At 41.1% G+C, this 27,498-nt stretch overlaps 1 protein-coding gene across 1 annotated transcript in view; it reads left to right on the top strand.

Annotated features, from left to right (window-relative positions):
• Nucleotides 1–27,498, top strand: part of sec31a (SEC31 homolog A, COPII coat complex component) — an 83,856-nt gene that overhangs the window by 3,010 nt on the left and 53,348 nt on the right. The window contains 8 exon segments of the mRNA XM_052036586.1: nt 7,698–7,790; nt 10,538–10,661; nt 11,177–11,375; nt 15,477–15,572; nt 21,282–21,422; nt 24,937–25,079; nt 26,009–26,108; nt 26,950–27,111. Coding sequence (XP_051892546.1) covers nt 7,712–7,790; nt 10,538–10,661; nt 11,177–11,375; nt 15,477–15,572; nt 21,282–21,422; nt 24,937–25,079; nt 26,009–26,108; nt 26,950–27,111 — 1,044 coding nt within the window. The 5' untranslated portion in view covers nt 7,698–7,711.

The following is a 27,498-nucleotide window of genomic DNA, read 5'->3' as shown; positions in this document are numbered from 1 at the left end:
AGTTGTTTGGAAATTCTGATAGTCCAGCATCTGGCTCACTCGTTAGTTCCGAGAGTGAGCCTTGGGATGGGCGGGGGAGGGATCTAGAGTGCAAGTGTGTTGTGCAATCTGAGCCAGGAGTCTGGAGTGCAGCTGTGACTGGGGCCTGATCTGTGGGCTGCCGGGGCTGGGGTCTGGACCACCAGGTGTCAGGAACATGGGTAGATTTGGTGGTGACGAGGCGGCATACAGGAGTGAGATGGGTCAGCTGGTTGAGTGGTATCAAAGCAACAAGCTTGCGCTCAACGTCAGCAAAACCAAGGAACTGATTGTGGACTTTAGGAAGGGGAAGTCAGGCGAGCATGCGCCAGTCCTCATGGAGGGGTGAGCAGCTTCAAGTTCCTGGGTGTCAACATCTCGGAGGACCTATCCTGGGCCCAGCACATGGATACAACCATGAAGAAGGCACACCAGAGTCTCTACTTTCTTAGAAGTTTGAGGAGATTTGGCAAGTCATCGAAGACTCTGAACTTCTATGGATGGAGAATGGAAAGGATTCTGACTGGTTGCATCACAGCCTGGTATGGAAACTCCAATGCGCAGGAATGCAAGAGGATACAGAGATGAAGGACTCTGCCAGTTCCATCTCGGGTACAGCTTTCCGCACCATCGAGGACACCTTTAAGAGGCAATGACTCAGGAAGGCAAATCCATCATTAAAGACCCCTATCATTAAGGACCCCCATCATCCAGGCCATGCCCTCTTCTCAGTGCTGCCATCAGGCAGGAAGTACAGGGCCCTGAAAACCGACACCTCGAGGTTCAACAACAGCTTCTTCCCTACTGCCATCAGGTTCATGAACCAACCTGAAAAACCCTAACACTACCTCGGACTATATTTTTTTTCTTTCTCTCAATTTGCACTATATGTTAACTTGTGTTTGTAATGTACTGTGCTACAGCTGCAAAAAGCTATTTTTCATGACATTAATGCCTTGGGTATGTATGCCTATGACAATAAACTTGAACTTGAATTTGCAGCTGGAGCCAGGGAGTGGAATGCTTGTATATTTCCTGCTTCCTTTAAACTTGCCAGATTCACTGGAAAATTTATTATACTACAGTGTAACATGTAAATTAAAAAAAGTGAAATAAGTGTGTTTGGGCATTAATAGCAGTAACATGCAATAGTGTGGAAAATCAGAGTACCCAAGGATGCCAGATTATCGGAGTTTTACTGTAGTTGCATTACAGGGTTTATGGATAACCACAGTAGCTGCAGAATGAAGTCATGTACCTTGGTTGTCGCAAGGAATTGACTATGTCGTTCCATGTCTAACCAACAGCACTGTGCTTCTTGACTGCCGATTTCAAAGATTAAATAGTTTATTGAGAACTCTTTAAAAACAAAATAAATTGTTGATTAATGTACAAAAACTGGTAAGCTGGCTTGTTTTGTAGTAAACTTTAAATGGATGATCCAGCAATTAACATTTGGTTCTGTAAGTACATGTTAGTTAAGCAGTCGGCACAACATTGTGGGCTGAAGGGCCTGTTCTGTGCTGTACTGTTCCATGTTCCTTTCTCATAGGCACAGCAGTTAGCCAGGGAGAACCAGCATCACACTGGTTTTCACTCCCTCAGTGACCAATGGCAGAGTTTCGGTAGAGGCTTGCATCCAGGCCCATCCTTCTGGAATGGCAACACCCTTTGTGTTGGAAAGCCAAAGCAGGTTACTGGAGCATGTAGGAACCTTTTGCACACAACCTTACTTGCATCAGCATTATGCTGACTGGGTTAAAAGTGGATGTATTTGAAACAAGAAATAATAGCTGCATAATGGAACATGTATGTTTTGTCCTGCAACAGATCTTTCTGCCCCAAATTATTTGGTCTCTGCTCCCAATTTTGATCGTAGTTTCGTGCTAAGTGAGTAGTAGGACCACAACAATTGGTGTAAATACCTCAGCACGGAGGAGTGAGTATTACCCTTGATGCACTCCAGTTTACTAGCCATTGTCACTTGTTCAATATGCATGCAAAAGTAGAATCAGGCTTGAACCAACCACTCCCCTCCCCCCCATCTCCCTAGTGATGGTTGACTATCCCATTGATACTCGTGTTCTGGACATGTGCATGAAGAGAGAGGACTTGGCATCAATGTTATTCTACTGTGTGCCGTAATGTGACCAGCTTGATGCTTTAAGCGGACCTAAGGTGGAGACAAACAGGTGATGACCCAGGTATAAAATCCTTGAGACCCTTTCGGGTATGTTTTCATTGGCTGTTCAGAGGTCAGTCTACATTCAGCAGTGCTGTAATTTGTTGGACAACTGCACTTAACAGTGTTTCATTTGGGTTAATCCTTTGGTAATAGGTTTGGGCTCTTAATCTTGGAAATTGATTTTTCAGATTTAATCATTTTTCACATCTTTATGTCCCTCTCTTCCACCAGTGCCGACATCATGAAATTTGATCTAAGTGGCCTCACAGCCTCTCCTTTTCCCCTTTCGCTAATTTTCTTATAAAATCCTTAAAATATGAGAATTTCTTCCTTCCTCAATTTATAAATAGAGGAAAATTGTTTGATTCTGATAGCTGAATTCTATAATTACCATCTTAGTCTCTTCATAAGTAGTCAGTCTGACATTACCCATGGTAAACAGCACAGAGACAGGCCATTCAGCCCATCAAATCTGCAGACTATCAACTACTCATTTGTACGATCCTGCATTAATCCCGTTTTTATGTGTAATCCCACTTGCTTTCTTTTTGACTGTAATGCAGGAGAAAAGTAATACAGACTATTTATATAAAAAGCATATTTAAATGAGTTCTTCGAGAAAGAACAGCGGGCGTTATTCTTGAATGGCGTTTGAGAAGATGAGAAGGAAGTTTTTCATTGGATTACTGTATTAGAAATAATATGGAAATGTTAGGTTTAAAGAAAGAAAATAATTAAGTGAGGCAGCATCCATGGAAAGAAAAGCAGTTATTGCCTTAGATAGATTGCCTTGCCACAGGAATTAGGAGTTGGCGACAATGCAGTTTTTTAAATAGGTACAGGCTGTCCTGGGTATCAAAACAGGCCCTGTTTATACAGACTTCCATAAATCAATTTTTGTCCATAAATTTGGAAAATACACAAAAATCACTCAATATGGTAACCATACCTCCACAGTATTGCAATGAATGGCATCAAAAGCGCACAAGACTGATGAGAGAGAACAATTACTAGAAGTGGAGAGAGGGAGGAATCTAGTTCTGTCGTTCATAGGAACGAATGTATATATGTATGTCGAGCTTTTGAATTTAATAATATTATGGGAGCCATAATGGGTGTACATAAATTGGGCGTTCGTAACCTTGGGAGGGCTTGTATTTGAGGTAGGAAGGTAAGAGTGTGGGGGAGGAATAAAAGGCAAGGCCTCCCATAGGTGGAAGGCAGGAGAGATTTACTGACAGAAGGGTTAATGCAAGGCAAAATTAAATTATATTGGTGATTTGTAGTACCTTGTTGCTTCCAATCCACACAATTTTAAAGAAGGAATCCACTAGGTATTCACTTGAGCAAATAAATATTGCCAGTGTGGTGATCACTCAGGAGATAAAGGGAGCCAAATGGAGGAAAACAAAAGACAACCAAAAATGCATGAATAAGAATGATATGTGGCAACAGGAACCCTATCTCTTCAATGAACCATCAACTTTAGGATATTCTGGGTCTCAACCATGCTTTTTCAAACCTTTTCATGTATAGTAATTCAGATTTGATAAGTGTGCTGGCTGTAATTTCCCTGTTTTCTCCCATTATTGGAGTTTCGTATTCAGTGCCGTATGCCATAATCTAGCCAGTAAATGGATGTCACAGAATTGCTGTCTCTATCCTCATTTGCCCATCCATTCACATTTTAACATTTAGTCCCTTTCTGACTATCAGTTGAGGTGTTAAAGTCAAAGTCAAGTTTATTGTCATATGTATGCATAGGTGCAATAAAAAACTTAGCAGCAGCATCATAGGCACATGCATCAGATAAGCAACATTCACGAGAAAAACATAAATTATACACAATTTTTTTTACATGAAGGAACACAGAACAAAAACAAAGTCCCTTTTAGTGCAGTGATCATAGTGTTGCCAAACTGTATTGAGTAGGGTTTTGCTGGTTGGTTCAAGAACTGAATGGTTGAAGGGAAGTAACTGTTCCTGAACCTGCTGGTGTCAGACTTCAGGCACCTCCTGCCCGATGGTAGCTGCGAAAAGATGGCATGGCCTGGATGGTGGGGATCTTAGATGATAGATGTTGCTTCCTTGAAGCAGCGCCTCCTGTAGATACTAGCAATGGTGGGGAGGGATGTGCCCCAGTATGAGTCCACTACTCTCTGCAGCTTCTTGTGTTCCTGCACATTCGAATTGCCGTTCCAACCAGTCAGGATACTTTTAACAGTACATCTGTAGAGATTTCTTAGAGTGTTTGGTGACAAGCCGAACCCCTTAACCTCCTAAGAAGGTAAAGATGCTGACGCGCTTTCCTTATGATTGCATCTATGTGCCAGGCCCGGGACAGGTCATCTGATATGTTAACGCCCAGGAATTTAAAACTGCTGCCTCTCTTCACTGCCGATTTCCCCTAGTGTAGACTGACACATATTCGCCCTTCTTCCCCTTCTTAAAGTCAACAATCAGCTCTTTAGTTTTGCTGACATTGAGTGAGACGTTGTTGTTACGGCACCACTCAACCAGGTGTCCTATTCTGATAAGAGAGTCCTGATGCAGGGTTTCGACCCGAAATGTGGACAATTTTTGTCCTCCCACAGATGCTGCATGACCCGCTGAGTTCCTCCAGCATCTTGTTTGTTACTCCAGATTCCAGCATCTGTACTCTCTTGTGTCTCTGGGTATCCTATCTCGCTCTGGTAAGCTGACTCATTGCCACCTGTGATTCATCCAACAACAGTAGTGTCGTTGACGAATTTTAGGTGGTATTGGAGCTGTGCTTAGCCAAACAGTTATGTGTGTATAGAGAGTAGAGCAGGGGGCTAAGCATGCAGCCTTGAGGTGCACCTGTGTTGATGATCAGTGAGAAGGAGATGTTGTTACCAATCCTTAATTCCCGATGCTGTTTTTCCTCTGATAATCTTCCAATGTGAGGCAACTAAATTACAATTGCTAATGTCTCTTGTTATTCTCTTTAACCGTACTTCCTAGAGTTGATTGTTTTCTACAGCTCTGAATTTATGTCTGAATCTGCCATTGCCCTATCATGCACCCTATTAAGATAGAAGGCTAGTTTGAAACTTCATATGGCCTCGACAAAGTAACTTAGGCATCTCTGTGGTGCCTCACAGATCCTAGTGACCCAGGTTCAATTCTTACCTGTGGTACTGTCTCTGTGGAGTTTGCACATTCTTTTTTATGACTGTGTGGGTATTGTCCAGGTGTTCCAGTTCCCTCCCTTGGGTTAGTAGGTTAATTGGCCCCTGTAAATTTTCCCTAGTGTAAGTGAGTGGTAGAATCTGAGGGGAGTCAATGGGAATGTGGGCAGAATGGGTTTCAGGGGAAATTAATTGGGGAACGAGATTGTTCTGAGAGCCAGTATAACCTTGATGGGCTGTTTAGCCTCCTATGTTGTAAAGAAATATGGAAATATTGAAAAATTTAAATAAATGCTGTAAAATGCCCTTGGTAATCTCAGGTGATACTTAGCCTTCTCTCAACAGTTGGAGGGAAGAAGCTGAAGTTTTAGATCAATACGCTTCCCCATCCTGGCCTTGTATCCTTTGACAATATTACCATCCAGGTATCTGTCTAACGTCATTTGCTGAATGTCAAAAGCACCCTGGTGTATAGAAGTTCCAAAATTTACAAGCCTCTTGTATCTCAATTTTCCTTTACCCACATCATAAATTGCTGATTGCTTCTGTTGAGCCTGTGGTGTAGGATAAGATTTAGTGTTTAGGAGTGAGTCAGGAGAAATATTCTCTCAGCAATGACTCTATGACACCCTGTAAGACTTTTATATCTTTCAACTCGTATTCCAAGGCTGGGAAGAAATCTGGACTTGAACTTGAAGGATCTGTTAGACTTTGGTGGAAGCAAAGTATTGAAAAGAGGTGATGTCGCAAGTTTTTTCTTTACATTAAATTATACACTTGAAATGATTTCTGTGTGTGGTTGAGTGTTTTGGAAAGAAACTGGTCAACTTTTCTGGCTCAATGTTCATCTTCCTTAGTTACTGGGAAGAGTGATTTGGTGACGTCAACAGATTTTGAATCATTTTTGAGTATAATTTCAGATCATTATGATATTTTGTTGACAGTGGACATTGGAATTTTGATATCTATTCTTTTGGAAGTACTTTGATACTTCATGTAGTTTTTTTTAAAAAAATTGAAAATATTTTGTGTACATCCCAACTTCTGCATTTCAGTAGTATTCTTTCATTTACTAGTACTCCTCAGTATTCTTTATGTTTAAAAAGAATTCCTCTCCCATTTTGTAATATTTCTGCTTTGCAGATAGCCTTTTATTGTTACACGAGTCAGCTGTTTTGTTTTATTTTTCCCAAAAATATTGGTTGCCGACTTCTCTCAGTTATTAAATGCATATCTTGTAAATAAAAAATAATTACTTTGACCCGGAGTAAAAGATCATTCAAAATTAATCTTTTTTGTGAAAACATAAAAGTTTTACGAAGTATGTTCAGCTCAGCCTTGACCTATACTCGTATTATTACTCCACACTACCCTTTTTCTTGACCTGACTTGATGAACATATCCCTTTCCGGCTCTCCTTTAAATGATCTGTGCTACTCCTTAGTGACTTCTACATTCTGAACACTCACTGGCTAAGTATAGGCTTTTCTTGCATTCCCTCTTAGATTAATTTGTGACCATCTTAGATGTATGGTTTCAAGTCCTTGTTCTGGCAGCGATTGGACCTATCTTGCATCTACTGTATCAAACCCTTTCATGGTCCTAAAGATCTCTTTCAGGTCATTCCTTGGTCTTTTATTCTAGTAAAGTAACTTTTTGCATTTGACCCTAACTGCATGTGATCTGCTGCACCATGAGAAGTGGTTTGATAGCTTCAGTATCGTGGACACTTGCCAGTGCTAAAAACACAACAGATCTTTGAGTTCCTTGACCTCTGCGTGCTGGTATACTGCCACATCAACTACATTACTGCACCCAAAATGTGTTGTCTATTTGGGGGAAAAATTAGTTTTGTTTCCTAATGGCTACCCTGATTCCTGCAAGGATATTTTTGCATATTGATCTTGTGTGAGGAAAGAACCCAGTTTGGCTGCGATGTCCATTCTCAGTGTAAAGTATTCTGCTGCCTATTAATGGACTTGTGCAAGAAAAGAAACTATCATCTAGTCAAGGTACAGGGAGGTTGTAGTCACCTGTGACTACAGCCTCCCTGTACCTTGACTAGTCTAAGTTTTTATTTTTTCTCCTCTTCCTTGCATACTTGACAAGTCTTTAAAACCCAACAGTGTTAACTTTGCTTGTCTACCCTCCAACACTGATCTGCAAGTTAGTGTTGAACTGAACTACAAGTTTTGGCTTTTGTACTGGGGTTCTTTGTTCTTTTTTTAAAAAAGAAAATGATGTCTTCCATCTGTTTCTGTGGATCAGTGCACACTTTTACTGTCCCTTTTGTTTATTCCAGCACTGATTTTTTTGTTCCCTTCGTTCTCTTTCCTTCCCAGTTTAGTGAACAAGAATGAAGCTTAAAGAAATCAATCGGACTGCTATCCAGGCATGGAGTCCAGCTCAGCATCACCCTATTTACTTGGCTGCAGGTAAGAGAATTGCTGCATGGAAGTTCAATGGAAAACAAATTGTTTACTGAAGTCTTCAGTGCATTTTACAAAAAAAAGTAGTTATCCACATAAAATGATCTCGTTGACATAGGTCCACTGAGAAAAAAATTCACTGGTTTCAACTAAAGCTGCACTAATGGAAACTGAAAATATGAATATTAAATTAAGAACAAAAAATGCCGCCAGTATTTATTGCTAACATTTAGGAGTGGCACAGTGGCGCAGCAGGTAAGAGCCACTGCCTCAAAGTTCCAGAGATCCAGGTTCAATCCTGACGTTGTGTGTTGCCTGTGTGGGCTTGCTCCAAGCGCTCCAGTTTCCTCCATTCCAAAAACGTGTGGGTTAGTAGGTTAATTGGCCGCTGTAAATTGGACCCAGGTTGATGGTAAATCTAGGGGGAGTTGAAGAGAATGGGAGAATAAGATAAAAGGGATTAATGTAGGGATTAGTGTAAAATGGATAATTGATGGTCTGTGTGGAGTCAATGAGCCTGTTTCCATGCTGTCTCTCTATATGACTCTATTTCCATCCTGAGCTGCCTGGTTAGGGTCCTTTGTACATGAGTGATTTCTGTTCCATTTTGGGGTCAACCATACATTATGAACTATTTGGGCAGGGATTGAGGTTTCAGTTTCTTGAAGAATTTGAAATTGTGACCAGGGTGTTACCAGTCCAGTATTACAACTACTGCATTACTGTACCTATCTTGTGATGTTGGGGTAGAGAAAACTGAGCCCATGTTTCCATTTCTTCTCACCACCCAGTGATCCTGCTGGGAAATGTATTTTCTTTCTGAATTTGGAGTGAAGGCAGATCAAACTTGGTGTATTGCTTAACTGATGTGACTCACCCTCTTTAAGTATTCCTAAATGGAACACAGTGCAATTGCAGTTGTCAGACTTGACACACCCTTGAGAAAGGCAACTCTAATTGGTTGGGTATTGATCAGTACTGATATAAATTATATCTTTCTGACCTTGACTACTGAAATTACCCTGATAGTCAAACAGAATGAGAAATGATTTTTAATCAGTCAAAATAGTTCAATCAAATTAAATGGAATTTCCACCCAATGTGCTCTACACCCCTCAGCTGATCATTGTAAGTATTGTAGTAAAATAGGGCCACAGGAAAATAGTTACTGTAGCGTTGTCCAAACTGAATAATTCCAAGTGGGAATTTCACATTCAAGTTAGCAGAGATAACTTGAGCAAAGAAACTTTGCTCTGAGTACGTAATGGTTTCATATTTTTACCTTTTATAGGATTGGGGGAAAAATGCAACAGTCCTATAGCATTAATATCTTTCATGTATTTTGTGACAATTAAAAATATATAATGGCCATGCATCAGTATTTACGTAGAACTCCTACCAACATTTAGAGTGTATGTCTCCTAAAGAATTTGATCTTAATTTCTTCACTACTTGCTAGCTATCTCAGCTTTTCCTGTAATTCCACTTATACACCCTACAATTTTGATGAAATTCATGGCCTTCCAATCTGGAGTTTTGTTCGCTTTTGCTTCAGACCTACTTTCCTTAAATTGCCTTTCCCCAAGATGCTGGCCTTTTCTATGAGCAATTTATTTTTGAATTACAAGTACATACAAATAAACTGAAGATCTGCTCCATAACCATTTGAAATGTATTAAAATAAGCAAAACTATTTCATCTTGATATTTGGTTTTAATAGTGTGTATTATGCTTCAAACTCTGGAATAAGTGGAGTTACTTTTACTGGAAAATGGTCTTTTTATTACATGTGATTATATTTAAGGATTTTTAGTCTACTTTTTCATATACATGTTTGCCTGTATGCTTGATTATTAAATATCTCAATTTTATTTCTTTTGAAACCCTGGAATACAAAGCATACTGGCAGATAATACATAAGAGGCTTGCAATAGATATTTGGTGGTTAGCAGCAGTGGGAAAGGGAGAAAGCTTGTGGCTGGAGCCTGTTGAAATAGCCACTTGGTATTCTCACCATTGCTGTTCGTGTTTAGGCAAGATTGATGGTTTCTGTTGTGGAGTTCAGTTTCATTTGTGCTTGAAGGCCGTATTGATGGTCAAAGTTAATAACCTTTCCCTCACTTGTGTAAAGTTGTCATAGCAGTAAATCTGTCAGGTAATTAAATGTCAATAACTGTGCAAGGTATAATTATTTATGTCATAGACTAATTCATTCATGTTGCTTTGTTGAGTGGAACTCTTTTGCCCATCAATAAAGTACAGCTTGTAATTTTAACTTGGGAGTAAAATAGCCTCTTTTCTGGATATTAAAGAGTTCAGACATGTATAACAGAATGTTGTGAAGTAACTTGTTAAACTTTGTAGCTTAATAATCAAGTGACATTTTTATAATAATGATGTAGGAAGGATTGACATTTTCAGACTATAGGGCCCGCAGCTACTTTATAGAAAATCCCATTTTGCAGTGAGCCTGAATAAAGAGTGGGGAAAGAGAGCTTGAAATGTAGGATCATTAGGGCAGAGTTACTGGAGGAAACAGCTTTCAGTTGGTTGTATGGCTTGTGTATGTTTATTATATCTATATTTGCTGACAATAATGGATGTTTGCCAATGTCAGAAATAGTTCATGTTCAGCAACTTGAAGGCAATATTTACCGTGGAGAGGTGTTGGATGCGTCGGTAGTGTCTGCTTGTTGTTGAGACCGATCAGTTAAATGCTCAGCTGTCACATTGTGTATAACTGTTGACACTAGGCACCTCGGCCCAGCAGCTGGATGCCACATTCAGTACCAATGCTTCCCTGGAGATCTTTGAGCTGGACCTAGCCGACTCCACCCTGGACATGAAATCATGTGGTACTTTCTCTTCCAATCACAGGTAAATAAAACTCATGAATTTTTTTTTGTTTTTCACAGTAGATTGAAGGTGGTGTCCTTTTCCGATCTGTATTACCCTGCATGGAGATCAGTGGTTCACCAAGTCATCTGTGAAATTGTGCCTGGGAGAACTGACTCCCAATTGGCATAGGTTTTACATTTTTCTTTTTCTCATATATTGCCCCCTTTCCCCTCTACCCCTTTGCTTACCTCTCAACCACTGCACCCCAACCACTCTCTTGCTTGCCTCCTCCTAGCCCTCCCACCCCTAGGTGGTGACCTTTACCCACTCGCTTGCTCTTGCCCCGCCAGCTTCCCTGTTCCTCTCTCACTTTACCATCCCGCTCTCCCACTCACACCCTCCCCCTCCTCCCCACAACCCCTTTCTGACCTACTCAGCAGGTCAGGGAACATCTGTGACGGGAGAAACAGATTTAATGTTTCAGGTTGATGATTTTTTTTCAGAGCTAGTTTTCCATGTGCTTACATGTATATTTGCTCTTATCTGGTCTTCAGGTATCACAAGCTGATTTGGGGTGCTCATGGAAATGCGTCTGATGGCCTGTCTTCTGGTGTCCTTGTTGCTGGTGGTGAAAATGGGAACATCATTCTGTACAATCCGTCCGAAATTATTGCAGGAGGCAAGGGGGTTGTGATTGGCCAGAATGATATTCACAGTGGTCCAGTCAGGGCACTCGATTTCAATCCTTTTCAGGTAATTTGGTAGAAGATTAAAAATATTGTCTTCTGTACTAGTTATTTGGACAAACCTGGGATGAAGGAGTAATTTTTTTTCTGAAAATGAGGAATGGCGTTACTGGGAAAACCAACTTCTGGGAAGAACAAGTGTATTTTGGCCTTTGTTCCCAAAGCTTTCCTCTATGCATGTTTAATCTGTTGCAGATAAATTGATTTGAAATGATTGCCATTATAATCAGCTCCACTACCGATACAACCTCCTGCTTATTCTCACTCTTTCTTATCAAAAAAATTCACATCTCCCTGCTTTAGTTCAGCTTTAACAATTTAAGTGCAGCAACACTTATGCCAAGCTCCAGGATGTGGCTTACCTTTAACCTCATGAGAGTCTTTAGTTGCACAGGCTTTGATTTGTGACCTCTGAATTATGGAATGTTATTGGTGCTAGATTTAGGTCTCAATTTGGGCTTTGGATCTGTGCCCAGCAGAAACTTGGTTACAGCAGTGTACATTGATTTCAGTCAAAACTTGTCATCAGAAGAGATTCAGTACAGAAATAGGCCCTTCAGCCCACTGAGTCCGTGCTGGCCTTCAACCATCCATTTATGTTAATTCTACATTAATCTTGTCTTTTATTCTCCCCACATTCTCATCAACTCCCCAGATTCCTCCACTCACCCACACACAGTGGGCAGGTGTCATGACAACAACCTCCCATGTCAGCAAAACTGCAGCTTGTCCTGGTCCTGGTCCAACCACGTTGATGCCATGGAGAAGAAAGTGCACCAATGCCTCTACTTCTTCAGGAGGCTATGGAAATTTGGCATGTCCCTATTGACCCTCACTAATTTTTATGGATGCACCATAGAACGCATCCTATCTGCATGCATCATGGCTTGGTATGGCAACTGCTCTGTCCAAGACTGCAAGAAACTGCAGAGAGTTGTTGACACAGCTCAGCCAACATGAAAACCAGCCTCCCCTCCATGGACTCTGTCTACACTTCTTGCTGCCTTGGTAAAGCAGCCAATGTAACCTAAAGACTCCTCCCACCCCAGACATTCTCTCTTTTTCCCCCTCCCATTGGGCAGACGACACAAAAGCCTGAAAACACGTATCACCTGGCTCAAGTACACCTTCTATCCCACTGTTTGAGGACTATTGAATGGACCTCTTGTCTACTGATGGACTCTTGACCTCTCAATCTACCTCGTTATGGCCTTGCACCTTATTGTCCGCCTGCACTGCACTTTCTCTGGAACTGTAACACTATATTCTATGTTCTGTTATTGCTTTTCCCTTGTACTACCTTAATGTACAGATGTGATGAAATGACCTGTATGGACGGCATGCAAAACAAAGTTTTTCACTCTCCAACTTTACTCTGCTGCACTTGTCCAATGAAAGTTGGTGCAAACTTTATGAACGCTAATCTTTATATGGACTTCTCCTTCGTCTTTTAATCCCAAAGTACTCTTGCTTTATTCCTTCTGTATATCTGCATTAACTCGTGGGTCTTTCAGATCACCTAACTTTATACTTAACAGGTTTCAGATCATTGAATACTTTGCCTCTTTTGTTGTTATTGATGGGTCTGTTGATTTTCACCTTCTTGCCTCTCATTCACCTCTCATTTTTGAGGTTGGAGAAGAAGATCTTTCACTCTTGTACTTCAATCTGTCAAAGGCTTCTGGGACAAAATGGTGTAACCTGCCTTTCAATCTTTATAGATACTGACTGATATTATGTGTACTTTCAATAATTATTGGTTCTGTTTTGGATTCTCTGAATTTTTTTCTTTTCATACAAATACAGTTTTTATTATATGGAGCTACAAGAAATTTGAAATCTGCTCTCATAAAAGCTCAGGAGGAGACTAATTGGTGCATTGCTGAAAGACCCAGCGACTAATCCTGCTCAGTGTGCTGTTTTCCCTACAATCCATCCAGTTTTTCTAGTTGAAGTATAAATAGTTAGTACTGTGCACTGTTTCATTAAATCATATCTAAACTACATAAATATTTTTCTATCCACCTATCACCTCCCAGCTTCTTGCATCATTCCCACTCCCTCTCCCACCTGCCTATCATCCCCCTTTCACCTGGATTCACCTATTACCCCCCAGCTCTTGCTTCATCCTCTCCCCCCACCCCTTTATACTGGCTATCTCTCCTCATTCTTTCCAGTCCTGAAGAAGGGTCTCTGCCTGAAATGTCGACTTGTCCATTTCCCTCCATAGATGCTGCCTGTCACGCTGAGTTCCTCCAACATTTTGTGTATGTTGCTCCAGATTTCCAGCATTTGCAGTCTTTCTTGTGTCTAAATATTTTTCTGTTGCACCACAGAGGTTAAGATATTGTTCACCCTCTCTTTCCCCCGACTTTCACCATGTTAGATTCTCAATCTCTGCTGTGCCCTTTAAATAATCTGCTGAACATTTTGATTGCTAGATGCTTTTCTCAGAGCCTAGAAAACGTCATTTCCCTGTATTCTCAGTTTTGGAATGAATGCATGGGAACTTCTCAGGAGGAAAGAAGAAATAAATCTTAGGCTTGAATCATTAACTCTTTCTCCCTCTTTTGAGGTGCAGACACAACTGACAATAGCCTGCATTTTCAGTTCTTTTTTGAAATTTCAAGCATCAGCAGTGTATTACCTTGGTTTTGTTTTTTTTTATATAATGGTGATGACTGTCCTTTTCCTCCCACTCAACGCAAATCCTCAACATTGCTGTCATTTGTTGTGGGAAAATTGGAAATTTGGCAGCCTCTACTTCTTGCTTGCCAGCAACATAACATTGCAAAAAGCTGACCACAGTACAGGTATAAAGATGTCTTATGTTAATAGAGACCGTCGAAGCTGGTTATGTTGTGAAACAAAATAGAAAAATTCTGTGGGAATATACTCCAAGTTTACGCAAGTGGAAAATAAAGATAAAAATTATGACAAAAAGCCTTTTTTTAGATTTGGAATGGGAAGATAGGACTTTAAGAAAGTGGAGGGAAGAACAGCACATGAATTTAAAGTCTCTGGTGTGCTGATTGCTGGCACAGAAAGGAAGAGAAGAACTTGTGGTTTTGTAACAGCTTTCACAACCTCAGGACTTTACAGGCATTGGAGTACTTTCATTGTGGTTGGTTTGTAATGTACCATGTCTGCAAGAGATTTTCTATAGATGAGTAGAGGTTGGCAGGTGCAGGATATTGTGTGAACAATGACATAAAGTTTACGTAACACCTTTAATGTGATAAAATATTTCCAGGCACTTCACAGGAGTGTAATCAGACAGAAAGTAAGACTGAGTTAAGGAGGACTCGAGGACAGGTGACCGAAAACGTGGCCCATGAGGTGGCTTTTCAGGAGGGTCTTGCAAGCAGAGAGTTAGGCAATGAGATGACAGGAATTCCAGTGCTGAGGGCTGAGAACTAACAGCATACTTGCCATAGGCAGGATGAAGAAAATAGGAATAGACACAAGGTCAGAGTTAGGGTGAGGCCATGTAGAAACTGGAATAAGAAGCTGGAAACTTTAAAACCAGGGTGCTGGGTTTAAAAAAAACACTGAGAAAGAAGTAAATTTTACCATTCCATTGAAGATGTCAGAAAGGTGAAAAGGGTAAAATACACTCCAGATCCTGTTTTCTCAGATGCTTCTTGCTGTATCATTTATTTCCAGCATTGTTAATCTTAAATAAGATTTCTTGTTTCTCTTGCTTTATTTAAAACAAAACGTCCCATAGTTCTGATGTAATTAATTAATAGAATTGCATCTCCACTGAACATTTACAATCCATCTAACTGGATCTGTAGCAGGAAAAGTGTATAAAATGTTATCTACCAAAGTTGGAGATACAAAAGAAAAGCTCTTAAATCTGAAATACAATATAACTGCATAGCATGGTTGCCCAGTGCACTACTATAACTGTAATCCTCACGAGAAACCCCAGTGGGTCTGAACATGTTTATCTTTTTTTTTCAAATTGATCAACTTGCTGTCATTTCAAATATTTTCAGATTTTAACCAAAAGCATTGTTAGATTGTGACTGTCTGACTTTCCCAAGTTTCTGAGATTTTTTCCTGAACATTTAATATCATTTTAATCTCTCCTTTTGACCAGAATAACCTTGTTGCCTCAGGAGCCAATGAGTCTGAGATCTACATCTGGGATTTGAATAATTTTGATACACCGATGACACCAGGATCAAAATCACAGGTTTGTTTATTACTGAACATTTCCTTGTATTTGATAAACTCTACATCTACCGGTTTTATCGAGAAATGGGCATAAAAATTATTTCCTCCCTCAGAAAATGAATGTAATCCACTTGTGACAATCAATGTTTTTTCAAAGCAGTAGTACCTTATCATTTCAAGTGGAATGCATCCCATCAAGGTCACCCACTTTATTAGGTTCACTATTAGTGTGGGCAAGTAGAGGATGGTTTGTCTAGCTTGTTTTTCAGTTGCCTTGAATATCTAAGAAGTTCAGTCTCTATTAGCGTTTCTCCTTCCCCAGCATTAATGTAATGCTTGAATCGAGATTAGTGTTGCCTGCCCCATAAACACCAAATTATTGAATAGTTTGCAGGTTTTTGATTGAATTGTTTGTCTGAATTTGGGCTTATTTGACATGTGATTTTGTCCTTTTACTTTCAAGAAGCAATGGGTCTTTAAAAATAAAACTTGACAATGGATCACTTCTCAACCTAAGCATGTTGTGGCTTGTTTGACCTCAAACCTCAGGTCTATCAATAGCAAGTGCTTATAATTCAGTGGATGTCATGGCCTTCATTTGTATTGTTGGCAAGCAGTTGAGTCCTGACAGACCATTCAGCTATTCAGATCAAAGCTGCAGAGCTCGGTGCTTAGCACTGCCTCTTCCTCAGCAGTTGGGAGAAAGCACCTTGGATGATTCACTTCTATATCCTCATCCACCACACCTTCTCCCAAGCTCGTAGATGCTGAGCCTTTTATAACATTCTGTGGTCTTGCAGGTTTGATCACTTAGCAATCTTGCACTCTTCCTTGTCTGCCCTGTTCATTGTTATAGCATTGAATAATCACTTTTGGAGCTTTTGGGGAACTAAGCAAAAGTACAATGTTAAATTGGATTATTGCCATATTGTAGCAAGAAAGGGATATTCATAATAATATCAAAATACCAGGAATACTCAGTAGATCAGGCAGAATTTGTGGAGAGAAAAGTTTTCAACATTTCGGTCGATGGCTTTTCATCAGAATTGAGGGAAGGTTATTGTCCTGTTTCTCTCTCCACAGTTGCCATCTGACTTTCTATTCCCTGCGCTTTTTGCTTTTATTTAAGATTTCCAGCACCTGCAGTATTTTGCTTTTGTGTTAAGGGGTATTGGAGAAAGTTGTAAAGGGTTCTTTACATTTCTGCCTAAAGTTTTGCTTAATTGACAAATGGAAGGAATCTTTCCCAATCAGATTATTTTATTTTGTACTTTATCATTTCCATATTTTGTTAATTGGAGTCAAATTACAGGGGTGCCATAAGTTTCTGTTGCTGCTTCATGGTCCTTAAATGTAGATTGGAGCTTAGATTAGTTTCCACACTGTGTTTATTGGTTAAGAACACTTTATTGTTGCTTTTCAGCCCACTGTTAATTAGACTTTGACATTGCCTTTCTCTGAGATTTTCTTTTAAAGTTCTTTACAAAATGAAATCTTTCCTTGTTTTATTCATTTTCAATAAATAAGAACCGCTGGAATTTTGAAGTATTGTGCAGTTACTTTGTTGTGCAAGCCTTTTTAAATGTATAAAACTGATAATTTACATCTGTAAATTTACAGTAGATTCTGGATTATACTCTTGGCCAAAGGTTCACTTAATTTTCAGTAGATTTATAAATTCCTCCAAATTACACAGAAAATGCCATAACATGTGATACAGTGGTTCCATAGGTGAATTATTAGACTCATGTGGCTGGATTCAGGAAGTTGGTGTTGTAATCTTTGGAAATTAGAAGTCCAGGCAGAGGTTTGAGAGAAGTATTTAAAATTGCAAAGGATTAGATAAATAAAAATTGTTTGCAAGGGGTAATGCAAAAGAGTTGGGGACTAACTTGTGAGCTGGCACATGCTCATTGGGCCCAATCATGACCTCCACTGCTTTATATTTTTCCATTCAATATTTGATTTTTGCTAACTGTAAGTAACAACACCATGAATAACGAAATAATCAGATTCTTGTTAATGAACACTGAAAATGCCATTAATTTAAGATAGGAGCAGAAAACTTTGTACGTTATCTGATCTGTTACTTGTTGAGATTATGGCTGGTTATGACATGACTATGCACCTTTCTTCATTCCTTATCCATTAGTACTTTGCCTGTCAATCTTGGGTTCACAATTTACAATTACAGATTCATACAGCACGATAACAGGCCCTTCGGCCCACTGTGTCTGTGCTGGCCGTTAAGTACCATTTCCCAGCACCTGGCCCGTAGCCTTCTATGTCACGGTGGCTCAAATGTTGTGAGAGTACCTACCTCTTCCACTTCCTGAAGCAGAGAGTTCCAGGTTTGAACCATCTTCTGGGTAAAAAAAAATTCTTCCTCAAATTTCCTCTAAATCTTCTACCCCTTAAACTTGTGCTCTTGAGTCATGCTTATCACTGCTAAGGGGAAAAGTTGTCAACTGTCTACGCCAGTCATAATTTTGTATATCTCAATTTAAGGTCACCCCTCACCCTTCTCTCTAAGGACAACAAACCCAGCCTATCCAGTCTCACTGCATAGCTAAAACAAATATTCTGATAAATCTCCTCTGCATGCACACAGTCCTCCAGCTGTGGCCTAACTAATGTCTTGTATAATTGTACAATAACCTCACTATTCTTATGGTTTGTGTTCCAGCTAATAAAGGCAAGTCTCCAATATGCATTCTTAACCACCTATTCTACCTGTGCTGCCACCTTCAGGGTTCCTTTGACTTGTGCACCAAGAACCCCTGTTCGTCAGTACATCCTAGGGTCCTACCACCTATTGTATAAATCCTAGTCTTTTTAGTTCTCCTGAAATGTAACATCTCACATTTAACTTCCATCTGGCCATTCTGTCAACTGATCAATATCATTTTTGTAACCAGATTGACCTCAATTCATAACACCAACTGTGAATGTACTTCTTACGTTAACATCCAGATATTGCCAACGGTAAAGATCCCAGCAATGATTCCTATGACATACCATTGGCCACAGGCTTCCAATCACAGAAACAGCTCTGCCTTCTGTCAGTTTCATATCCAGTTTACCAAATTTCCCCTGATCCTATGGACTGTAACCTTTTAAACCAGCCTCCCACGTGGAACCTTGTCAAAGGTCTTAATAAAGTCCATGTAGACTACATCAACTACACCACCCTCACTTACACACTTGGTCACTACTTTTTCTACTTTATCCAACCCAACCCTTGATGTCGCTTGTTAAACTTGCCGTCCACCAATATGGGAACACACTAGCCTGAACTCTTTTATTTTGAATGCACCCCATTGGTTGCCTGCAGATTTACTTGCAAGTAGCTGCTCCTGGTCCACTTTTGTTAAATTTTGTATAATCATATTGAAATAAGCCTTCCCCCAATTCAGGACCTTAATTTCCAGTCTGTCCTTGTCCTTCTCTATAACAACCTTTAAAACTTCAAATTACAGTCACCATCTCCAAAATGTTCTTCTACTGACACCTCCTCCACTTGCCTGGCAACATTCCTGAAGATTACTGTAAGGTACTGTCCACTCTCGAGCTGGATTATAGGGAGGGGCGGGGACAGGCGAGAAAGCCCCTAAATATTGTAAATACGGGACCGGGTAGCTTTCAGGGAGCCACACGTGTGGCATCGGTGCTGTTTTCTATATAAAAAGGTAACACTAATGAATGATCTGTACAAGAATGTAAAGGTTTGCACTGTTTTGTAATTGTATATAGTTTGTCTTTTATTATGAATAAAGTTTATTTTGTATTTAAAAAAAATTATATGGGATTAGGGTAGCACCCCAGGGAGCCACACGAGTGGCATCGGTGCTGTGGTTTTTTATAAAAAGGTAACACTAGTGATTGATCCGTACACAAATGTAAAGGTTTGCATTGTTTTATTGTTGTATATAGTTTGTTTTTTTTATGATGAATGAAGTTTAATTTGGAATAATAAAAACAAATCTGTGTACTAGCTCAAATAGCTCTCCTGCACACATTTAAAGAACTCCACCTCCTTATAAGCCTTGTACGTTCATCACTTCTTGTACTCTCGGTCTCTGTCTCCGTGTCTCACCAGTAGAAAGTGCTGGCATTGGTTCGCGTATTGTGCCAATTGATGTGGAGGATTTTATGGAGGCAGCAGTGGCGGTATGTCTCCTGTGGTAGTCTATGTCTCAAAGGGGTCACTCCAGTATGGTAGGCCATGAGCTTTGGGGTCTTGATCTTCAAACACTTTTTTTACTTGTAACTTCCAAAGACTGTGCTGGTGCACTGAAACTGATGGTAACTTTCATCATCGATGTCTGCCTTTGTTGAGAGGTAGTTCCTGAGACGTGGGATGTAGTCAATGTTTTCCGGAGTCTTTCATTACTGGGGAGCAGTGTTGTTCACCTGGAGCAGGTCGGTAGAGGACCTTTTGTTTTTGGGATCAACTGTGATCATGTTGAAAGGCAGAACAGGGGCCATGTCTTACTTCTTCTCCTAATTGGTATGTTCGCAAGTGACAATCTCTTGTAGGCCTAAGTGAATGAGTCAGTGATGACTTGGAGCTTGGCTTCTGACCACGTGCGTAGACGAATGGCATCTGCATACTGCTGCTCAGGTTGGGGTGACCTTGGTTCTGGAGTGGGATGATGTGGGTTGAACAGTCTCCTATTTGTCCTGTAAATTAGTTGCACTCCAGTGGGAAGCTTGTTGGAGGTAAGGTTTCAGCATAGTGATGAGGAAGATTGAGAAAAATGTTAGAGCAAAGATGCAGCCTTGCTTCAGTCTGCGCTGAGATTGTTTTTTGCGGATCTATTGGTTAAGACTACAGCTTGGGTCCCATCATGTAGCAGACTTGAGGTGAAGGAGCATTTCTACAGGCAGACAAATCTGAGCAGGATGCTCCACTGTCCCTCTGGATTGGCAGAGTTGGTGGCTTTTGTGAGGTTGTAATGGTTGATGCTGCTCTCTGCATTTCTCAGGGGTATTCCAGGAGTGCCGTACTCTGAGTGAGGAAACTCTTCAGTTTGTCTGAGTGCAGCACAACTTCTTAAAATAGAAACGCTTATTAAGCTTTTGATTATATCCTGAAACTCTCCAAGAAAAGTTACACCTCAGCACCTTTTCTCCAAGATGTTTTTGTTTGATTAAACCTGCTGAATAAATGTTATTTGTTATATATCAGAGACCATTGCTTCCCATATTGGTCCAGTCATTGTTTATGTCTAGATCTGACAGTAAGTGTTTAGATGGCTGCTTTTACTGCAGGAAATCAAGAGCTTTGTTCAATGGAAGTTTAATCTCCCATGTCATTTACTTATCAGATGATGTACTTGCATCACTGTTGCCATGTATAATGCACCTGAAAACCAACCTTTTCCATTTCTATTAATGTGGTCACAAAACCCTCAAATATTGCACTTGTGGCCATTGTAAGAAAGATTCAGGAGATCATCCAAAACTATTTCCAAAAGCACAACCTCCAGCTGATTATGGCTACCAACATTATTAAATAGTCAAACTAATCTCTCATGGATGCAACTTTCATCTTGCCTCTTGTTGTGCATGTGAACTGCAAAGAAGTACAATTTTATTCACTGAAATTCCTTTTCTGATTTAATAAGTTAATGTAAAATTCTTCATTAAATAGAGGTGTTGATATTCAAACTGGCCACATGTATATGCATTTTTGATTCTCCATAATCAATATTTATTTTCTCAGCCACCTGAAGACGTCAGTTGCGTGGCCTGGAACAGGCAAGTACAGCATATTCTGGCTTCAGCTAACCCAAGTGGCCGCGCTGTTGTTTGGGACCTGCGGAAGAATGAACCAATATTGAAAGTCAGCGACCACACCAACCGAGTAAGTGGGATTCCAGGGGAACTTTGGGTCAGCCTGTGTCGTCGTTTAATTGCAGCAAAGAACATTAAATGCACTTGAACGTGTTGAGTTGGTGCTATGCAACAAGAATAATGCTGTAATCCAATGGCACGTCTCCCTAGAGTGTTCGCAGGAATAAGATCAAATAGTGTTCAATGTGTCTGTGTTGCTTTTCCTCATGCAGGGCCACTGCCTCTGAAAGCACTGCTACTGTTGCCATGCCACTCAGCACAGTTAAATTAACAGATGTATTGAATCATTAGGTTCCTTAAAATGCAGTCTTAAACAAAATGCACCAAAGCTTAATCCATTTTAATACTTTTGGGCAAAGAGTTGGTGGCTCAGAACCTCATTGAGCAGTGCTGTGTGTTAAAATCAGATTTCAGAATCTGATCTTGTTCCCTACGTGCTGGGTCTTTTGCTCAGGTGCAGATATGAGCAATGTATGATTTCTTTTTGGCAAGAGCATATTGGAGTAATTTTCCACTTCCCATGAGGTGCTTCAGTCTCAGTAATTTAGGTCCAGGAAATTCGGAGAGCCGTCATTGGCATGCTTATAATTGTCTAATGTACATGACTGGTGAACGATGCTGCCCGTGAACATAGAAAGGCAGCCCTTTATCTGTGGGCGAAATATTATTGCCAGCAGCTCCAAGTCACTTTCTGGTGACATTGGCTGGCATTCTTCCACGTGTATGTTGATGGATTTGTTGCCCTTCTGTGCCATGAATCAGTCCAGTAAACCTCTTTTACACTCCTTCCCTGACAAGAAAATCCTTCCTCGGATAAAGAGACCAAAACTGCACACACACACCTCTGGATGGGATATCCCCAAGCAAGACTTGCCTGCTCCTGCACTGGAGTCCTCTAATTAGATAAATCTAAACATGACAATTTGATAAGCATCATACTTGCATTTCTAAGAGATGACAACAAATGTAAACAATTGTCAGAAGCACTGGGGCAGTCTCTGCCAGATAACATTGGAGAAGCACGGAAGTCCTTAAGGTGTGTCATTTGTGATGCTGCAGGAAGAAACCGGAATAAAGAAAGGTTTGAGACCCACTTAATAGAAGTGGCTTCTGTCATGAAAAGAAATGATTAGGTAGAGCACTATTTGGAGTTGTACTTGTATGAGATGGAAATCACTTGGCCCATGCATGATGCTCTTCCATAGTACCTGTCTTGGATGAACTTTATGAGGAACCTTCAGTACCTGAGCTTGGAGATGCTTTTGCTTCCATTGCATGTCAGGAAGCATATTGTAATGATGACATTTCAGTTGAATTTAAGCATGGAACATCTCATTTGTTGTCGTACTTCTGTAACCACCACCTCTATTGGAGGGATGACACTAACCTGCGAGATGCAAACATTGTGGTACAAATGAGGACAATTGGAGAAGCTGCAACAAATCCCTGGGCACCACACTTTAAGTCAGTGGGGACCTTAGCCAGGGTCTTCATGGAAGGTCTAGCAATTAGCTGACAGAATCACAATGTGACTTCAGAAATAAATGCAGTGTTGGTGCATAAGCACAGAAATCTCCATCTGACGTTACATGCTGAGATGTAAGGTTTTCAGAAGTTGCAACAAACTTCTCAGTTATCAGTATCGATCTGATGCTGACAGGAAAGCCTGCACCACGTTTAGGATGGTTGTCCGCAGTTTTGCTGAGCTGCTGGAGAGAGTAATTGGTCTGGTACCAGCCATCTGCTCTCCTGAAGAGTAGTGATGTCAGTGTTGAAATTCTATAGCTCCCACTCGATCAGCACTGTCATTCACATGTTGATTATTGACTGCAAGTCTTCATTCAGGCCGGGTGAGTGGTTCTGCAATTCCAGTTACCGAACTAGAGAATGTTCACCTTTTAATTCTTGGGGACCCATGCTGCCTACCTGTCATGATAATTCTCATGCACCCAGAGAGCAATGCAGATATCGGCAAGTCAGTACCTGGTTGGCTGGGAACTGCTCTGTTTGAGGTAGGTGCAACTGGCCCAGAAGGTAAAATGGCCCTTCTCACCAGTGAGGATAATTGCCTTTGCTCTTTACCAATCGTCAACCTCCTGTTTGATTTCTTCACTGGTAAAAGTAAGGGTGACATGTCCTCCCCATTTATTAATTTTACATCCTGGGCAGGTTTGAGGACACAGACCTGCACCGCCGGCCAACCACCACCCCCCCCCCCCCCCACCTTGAAATGCCCATATGTCTGAAGCCTATTGTCACAGGTGTGGCTCAATGGTGCTTATGTAAAGTCGTCTTTGGGACTGCACTCCAATGACTTTGAGCCAAGTGAGCCACACCCACAGGAGTGTGCTATTTAACCCATAGGTGGAACCTCTGATCTGGGACCTCATGAACATACGCTGATGGGTATACACATTGTGCATCTTGGAGACCATAGAACAGTACAGCACAATACAGGCCCTTCAAGCCCACCATATTGTGCCGACCTTTAAACCACGCCTAAGACTATCTAACCCCTTCCACATATTCCCCTATTTTAAATTCCTCCATGTACTTATCTAACAATCTCTTGAACTTGCCCAACGTATCAGCCTCCACCACAACCCCAGGCAGCGCATTCCATGCACAAACCACTCTCTGGGTGAAAAACTTCCCTCTGATATCTCCCTTGAACTTCCCACCCATCACCTTAAAGCCATGTCCTTCCAAAATACCCTGTGATTCAGCATAGGTAAGTCAGGTGTCTTGACACTTGTTGCCATGAGTAGACGTGACCAGAGTTTGAGGCAGAGGCTGTATACCAACAGGAGAGGCTTGTGCACTCGGTTCCCTCTTTACAATAACCTACCCAAAGACAGTGGATTTTACTGTTACATGAAATCACAGACCACAGACACTTCTGATGACCATATGCATGGTAAAAAGGAATCTGATTATCCTCTTAACCTGTACCTAGTATTTTCTGCCGCTGGTTCTCCCTTTCCTACACTTTTCTGGTGCTTTATAGTACTGTTGGTGTTGTGGGGCACTTGTGGTCTGCAACAGCTCCCACAGTATTTGCCCTGCCCATTGCTCCGAACTTAGCCATTTTCACCTTCTGGTTAGATTTCCCCATCACTGCACTGCTCTCGCATCCTCCTTTCCTCTTTCTCCTCCCCCCCCTCCTCGCCCCCAGCTCTCTTCTTCCCACATCTGCCCTCTTGGCTGCCCCTATTTCTCTTCCTTGGCCCCTGGCCCCACTTTGTTCTCTCAACCTCCATTTTCTCACTCCCCAACCCCCAAAGTCCTCCTTCCTCTTCTTCCCAACCTCCCTCCCCTCACTGTTCTCTCGCCCATGGCTTGTTGTGCTTTTTCCTTTTCTTTGGCCATCCTTCCCTGCACACATCCATCCCCCCCCCCACCCACCTTTCTTCCCTTCCCCACCAGATCAGTCACCTGGAAGTGCTTTGATTTTAAGTCACCAATGCACTGTGCTGCCAGTATCTACGTGCCATCATGTATGACTGTTGTTTACCCATCGGCAGATGCACTGCTCGGGCCTGGCCTGGCATCCTGACATTGCTACGCAGATGGCCGTTGCCTCAGAGGATGACCGAATGCCTGTGATTCAGATGTGGGACCTCAGGTTTGCAACATCTCCCCTGCGGATGCTGGAAAGCCACACAAGGTAGGGTTCATATCCGAGTTGAACAGATTATACTTCTGTCAGGAATCTGATTTTTTTTTTAAATCTCGATTTTCTTAAGACGTCCATTTATTTTCTGTATATCTACAGTTAGCAAATTTTTCTTGAATCTACGTTAACTTTGGCACAGAGAGAGAGAGAGAGAGAGAGAGAGAGAGAGAGAGAGAGAGCACAGAAACCCACTGAGTCCCGCATCAACCATCAACCACCTATTTACATAATACCACATTAATCCCGTCGTTTATTCTCCCTGCATTCTCGTTGACTTCCAGGTTCTACCACTCACCTACACACTAGGGGCAATTTGCAGTGGCCAATTAATCTACCAACCCGTGCATTTTGGGATGATGTCAGTGGATATGATATGATGTCAGCCATGTTGGCCTTTAACTTTTCACGGCCCTTTTTTTGATACCATGCTCAGTTATATTTCTCAAAGCTGCTGTGGGCATATCTCAGTGTGTGACCACGCTGCCTTCACTAGGTCCTCTACAAGGAGTTGTCAGTCCTCTATGAGTTCTCAGTGCATCAGCATGCAAAGCCAATTGGCAGTGACTCTTCATCATGGAGGAAGGTTTGTTTCTGATGTCTTCATGCCACTCATTGTCCCCAGGTCTCACTCTGGGGAATTTGGCCCCAGTGAGAAGAATGTATGTTCAAGTCCCACTCAGATCTTGAGAGCATTATCCATGCCAGTATTTTATATGGAATGTTATGCAAAGGAGGCCTGTTTGGGCTGAGCTGCAAGAAGATAACTGACTCTGGTGTAAGTGTACATTTGGATGATCCACAAGAGAGGAAAACTGAGGGGAAAAACTGCACAATATAACTTTAAATCCTGATGCTTTCTTTCAAATTTGAGGAGCAACATTTCATTCTTGCTGATGTTCTGAATTAACTCTGTTTTGCAGAGGAATTTTAGCCATTGCCTGGAGCCTGGCAGACCCAGAGCTACTTCTGAGTTGTGGCAAGGACAACCGCATGCTTTGCTGGAACCCTAACACTGCAGAGGTAGGTCACACTGGGAACATCAGTGAATTTCTCACTGGGGGAGGCTCAGAGTTGTAGGTCACTCTGTGCGGGTCAAAAAAAGGACACTTCGCGTGAATAGGGTGAAAATTAGATTTCAAGGCTGTCCAAAAAGTGTCCCAATTTGCTTTCCACAAATACTGAAAAACATCCATTGCATATAACTTGTTATCCATTGCTCTCATTCTAAGTGAGCACAGCCTCTGATGTGGAAACTCATTTCATATAGAGAATGCGATAGAATTTCTTTTTATCTATGCAGTTTCCAAAGCTTTATCAGACGTTAACTTATTTTTGGCATTTTTGTTGTTAAGCTAGTATCTGATAGCGATTTGGAAACTACACAGATCAAAATAAAAATTCTATCACATTCTCTCTCTGACAATGAGTTTCCACATAAGAGGCTTGCGGACAAATATATGCAAATCATTTGGAGCCCAGCATGGGACTCGTGCAGAAAATAAGAAAGCAGAATCATGTACTCTATTGAGGAGTTATTTCACAGAATAATGTGACAGCTACTGTAAAATGTTAAATTATTTAAGAACATTCTGAATTCACATTTCCTGATCCCCAAGTGAACAGACTACAGAATCCACATTTCAGTGCGTTTCCAGGAACCTACTGATTCAAGCAATCTTTTATCATTGTGCACACTGTATTCAATGCTACAAATGCACAGGCATTGCCAATGACACTTGCCCGCAAGTTATTTTCTAATTTTACATTGGTGAAATCAGAAATCAAAGTGTACCATGTGATTGAATTCAAACAATGTATCCTGTGGTTTACTGTTGTTTTTCTCGTTCTTGACTGTGACCAGGTTGTGTACGAGCTGCCTACAGCTACACAGTGGTGCTTTGATATTCAATGGTGCCCCAGGAATCCCGCTGTCCTCTCCGCTGCTGCTTTTGATGGCCGCATCAGCATCTATTCCCTCATGGGTGGAAATCTAGATGCACAAAGGCAGAAACAGGTTGACAATGTAAGTAAATATTGAGCAAAGCCATCAGTGACCTAACTGATTTGGTGTGTGTTGTGTCACTGTTCTGTCATTGGTTCCTTCGCAGAGATACTTTTATGCTGCACCAGCATTTGTGGAAACTAGTTCAGAATTCAGTTAAGACGTAAAACATGCCTACAATCTTCTCAGTGTATGAGTACTGCATGAGCTGACTATATTGTGAGCTCCTATAGCACTATTCAACACAAGCAGTCAGGTTACAAATCAGGCCAAGCCTCCCCCCAATATCCAAGGGACATGCAGGGCATTATTGAACCAGTTGGGTTTTTAAACAGCAGCTCATCAATTTTCATGTGTAATTTTCTGACGATGGGCTAGATTTATTCATTTTGGCATGCGTCATACTGT

This window comes from Pristis pectinata, chromosome 2, assembly GCF_009764475.1.
Source record: "Pristis pectinata isolate sPriPec2 chromosome 2, sPriPec2.1.pri, whole genome shotgun sequence".
Classification (NCBI taxonomy): Eukaryota; Metazoa; Chordata; class Chondrichthyes; order Rhinopristiformes; family Pristidae; genus Pristis; species Pristis pectinata.
The sequence above is the reverse complement of the archived record's forward strand: the minus strand, read 5'-3'. Positions and strand labels throughout refer to the sequence as shown.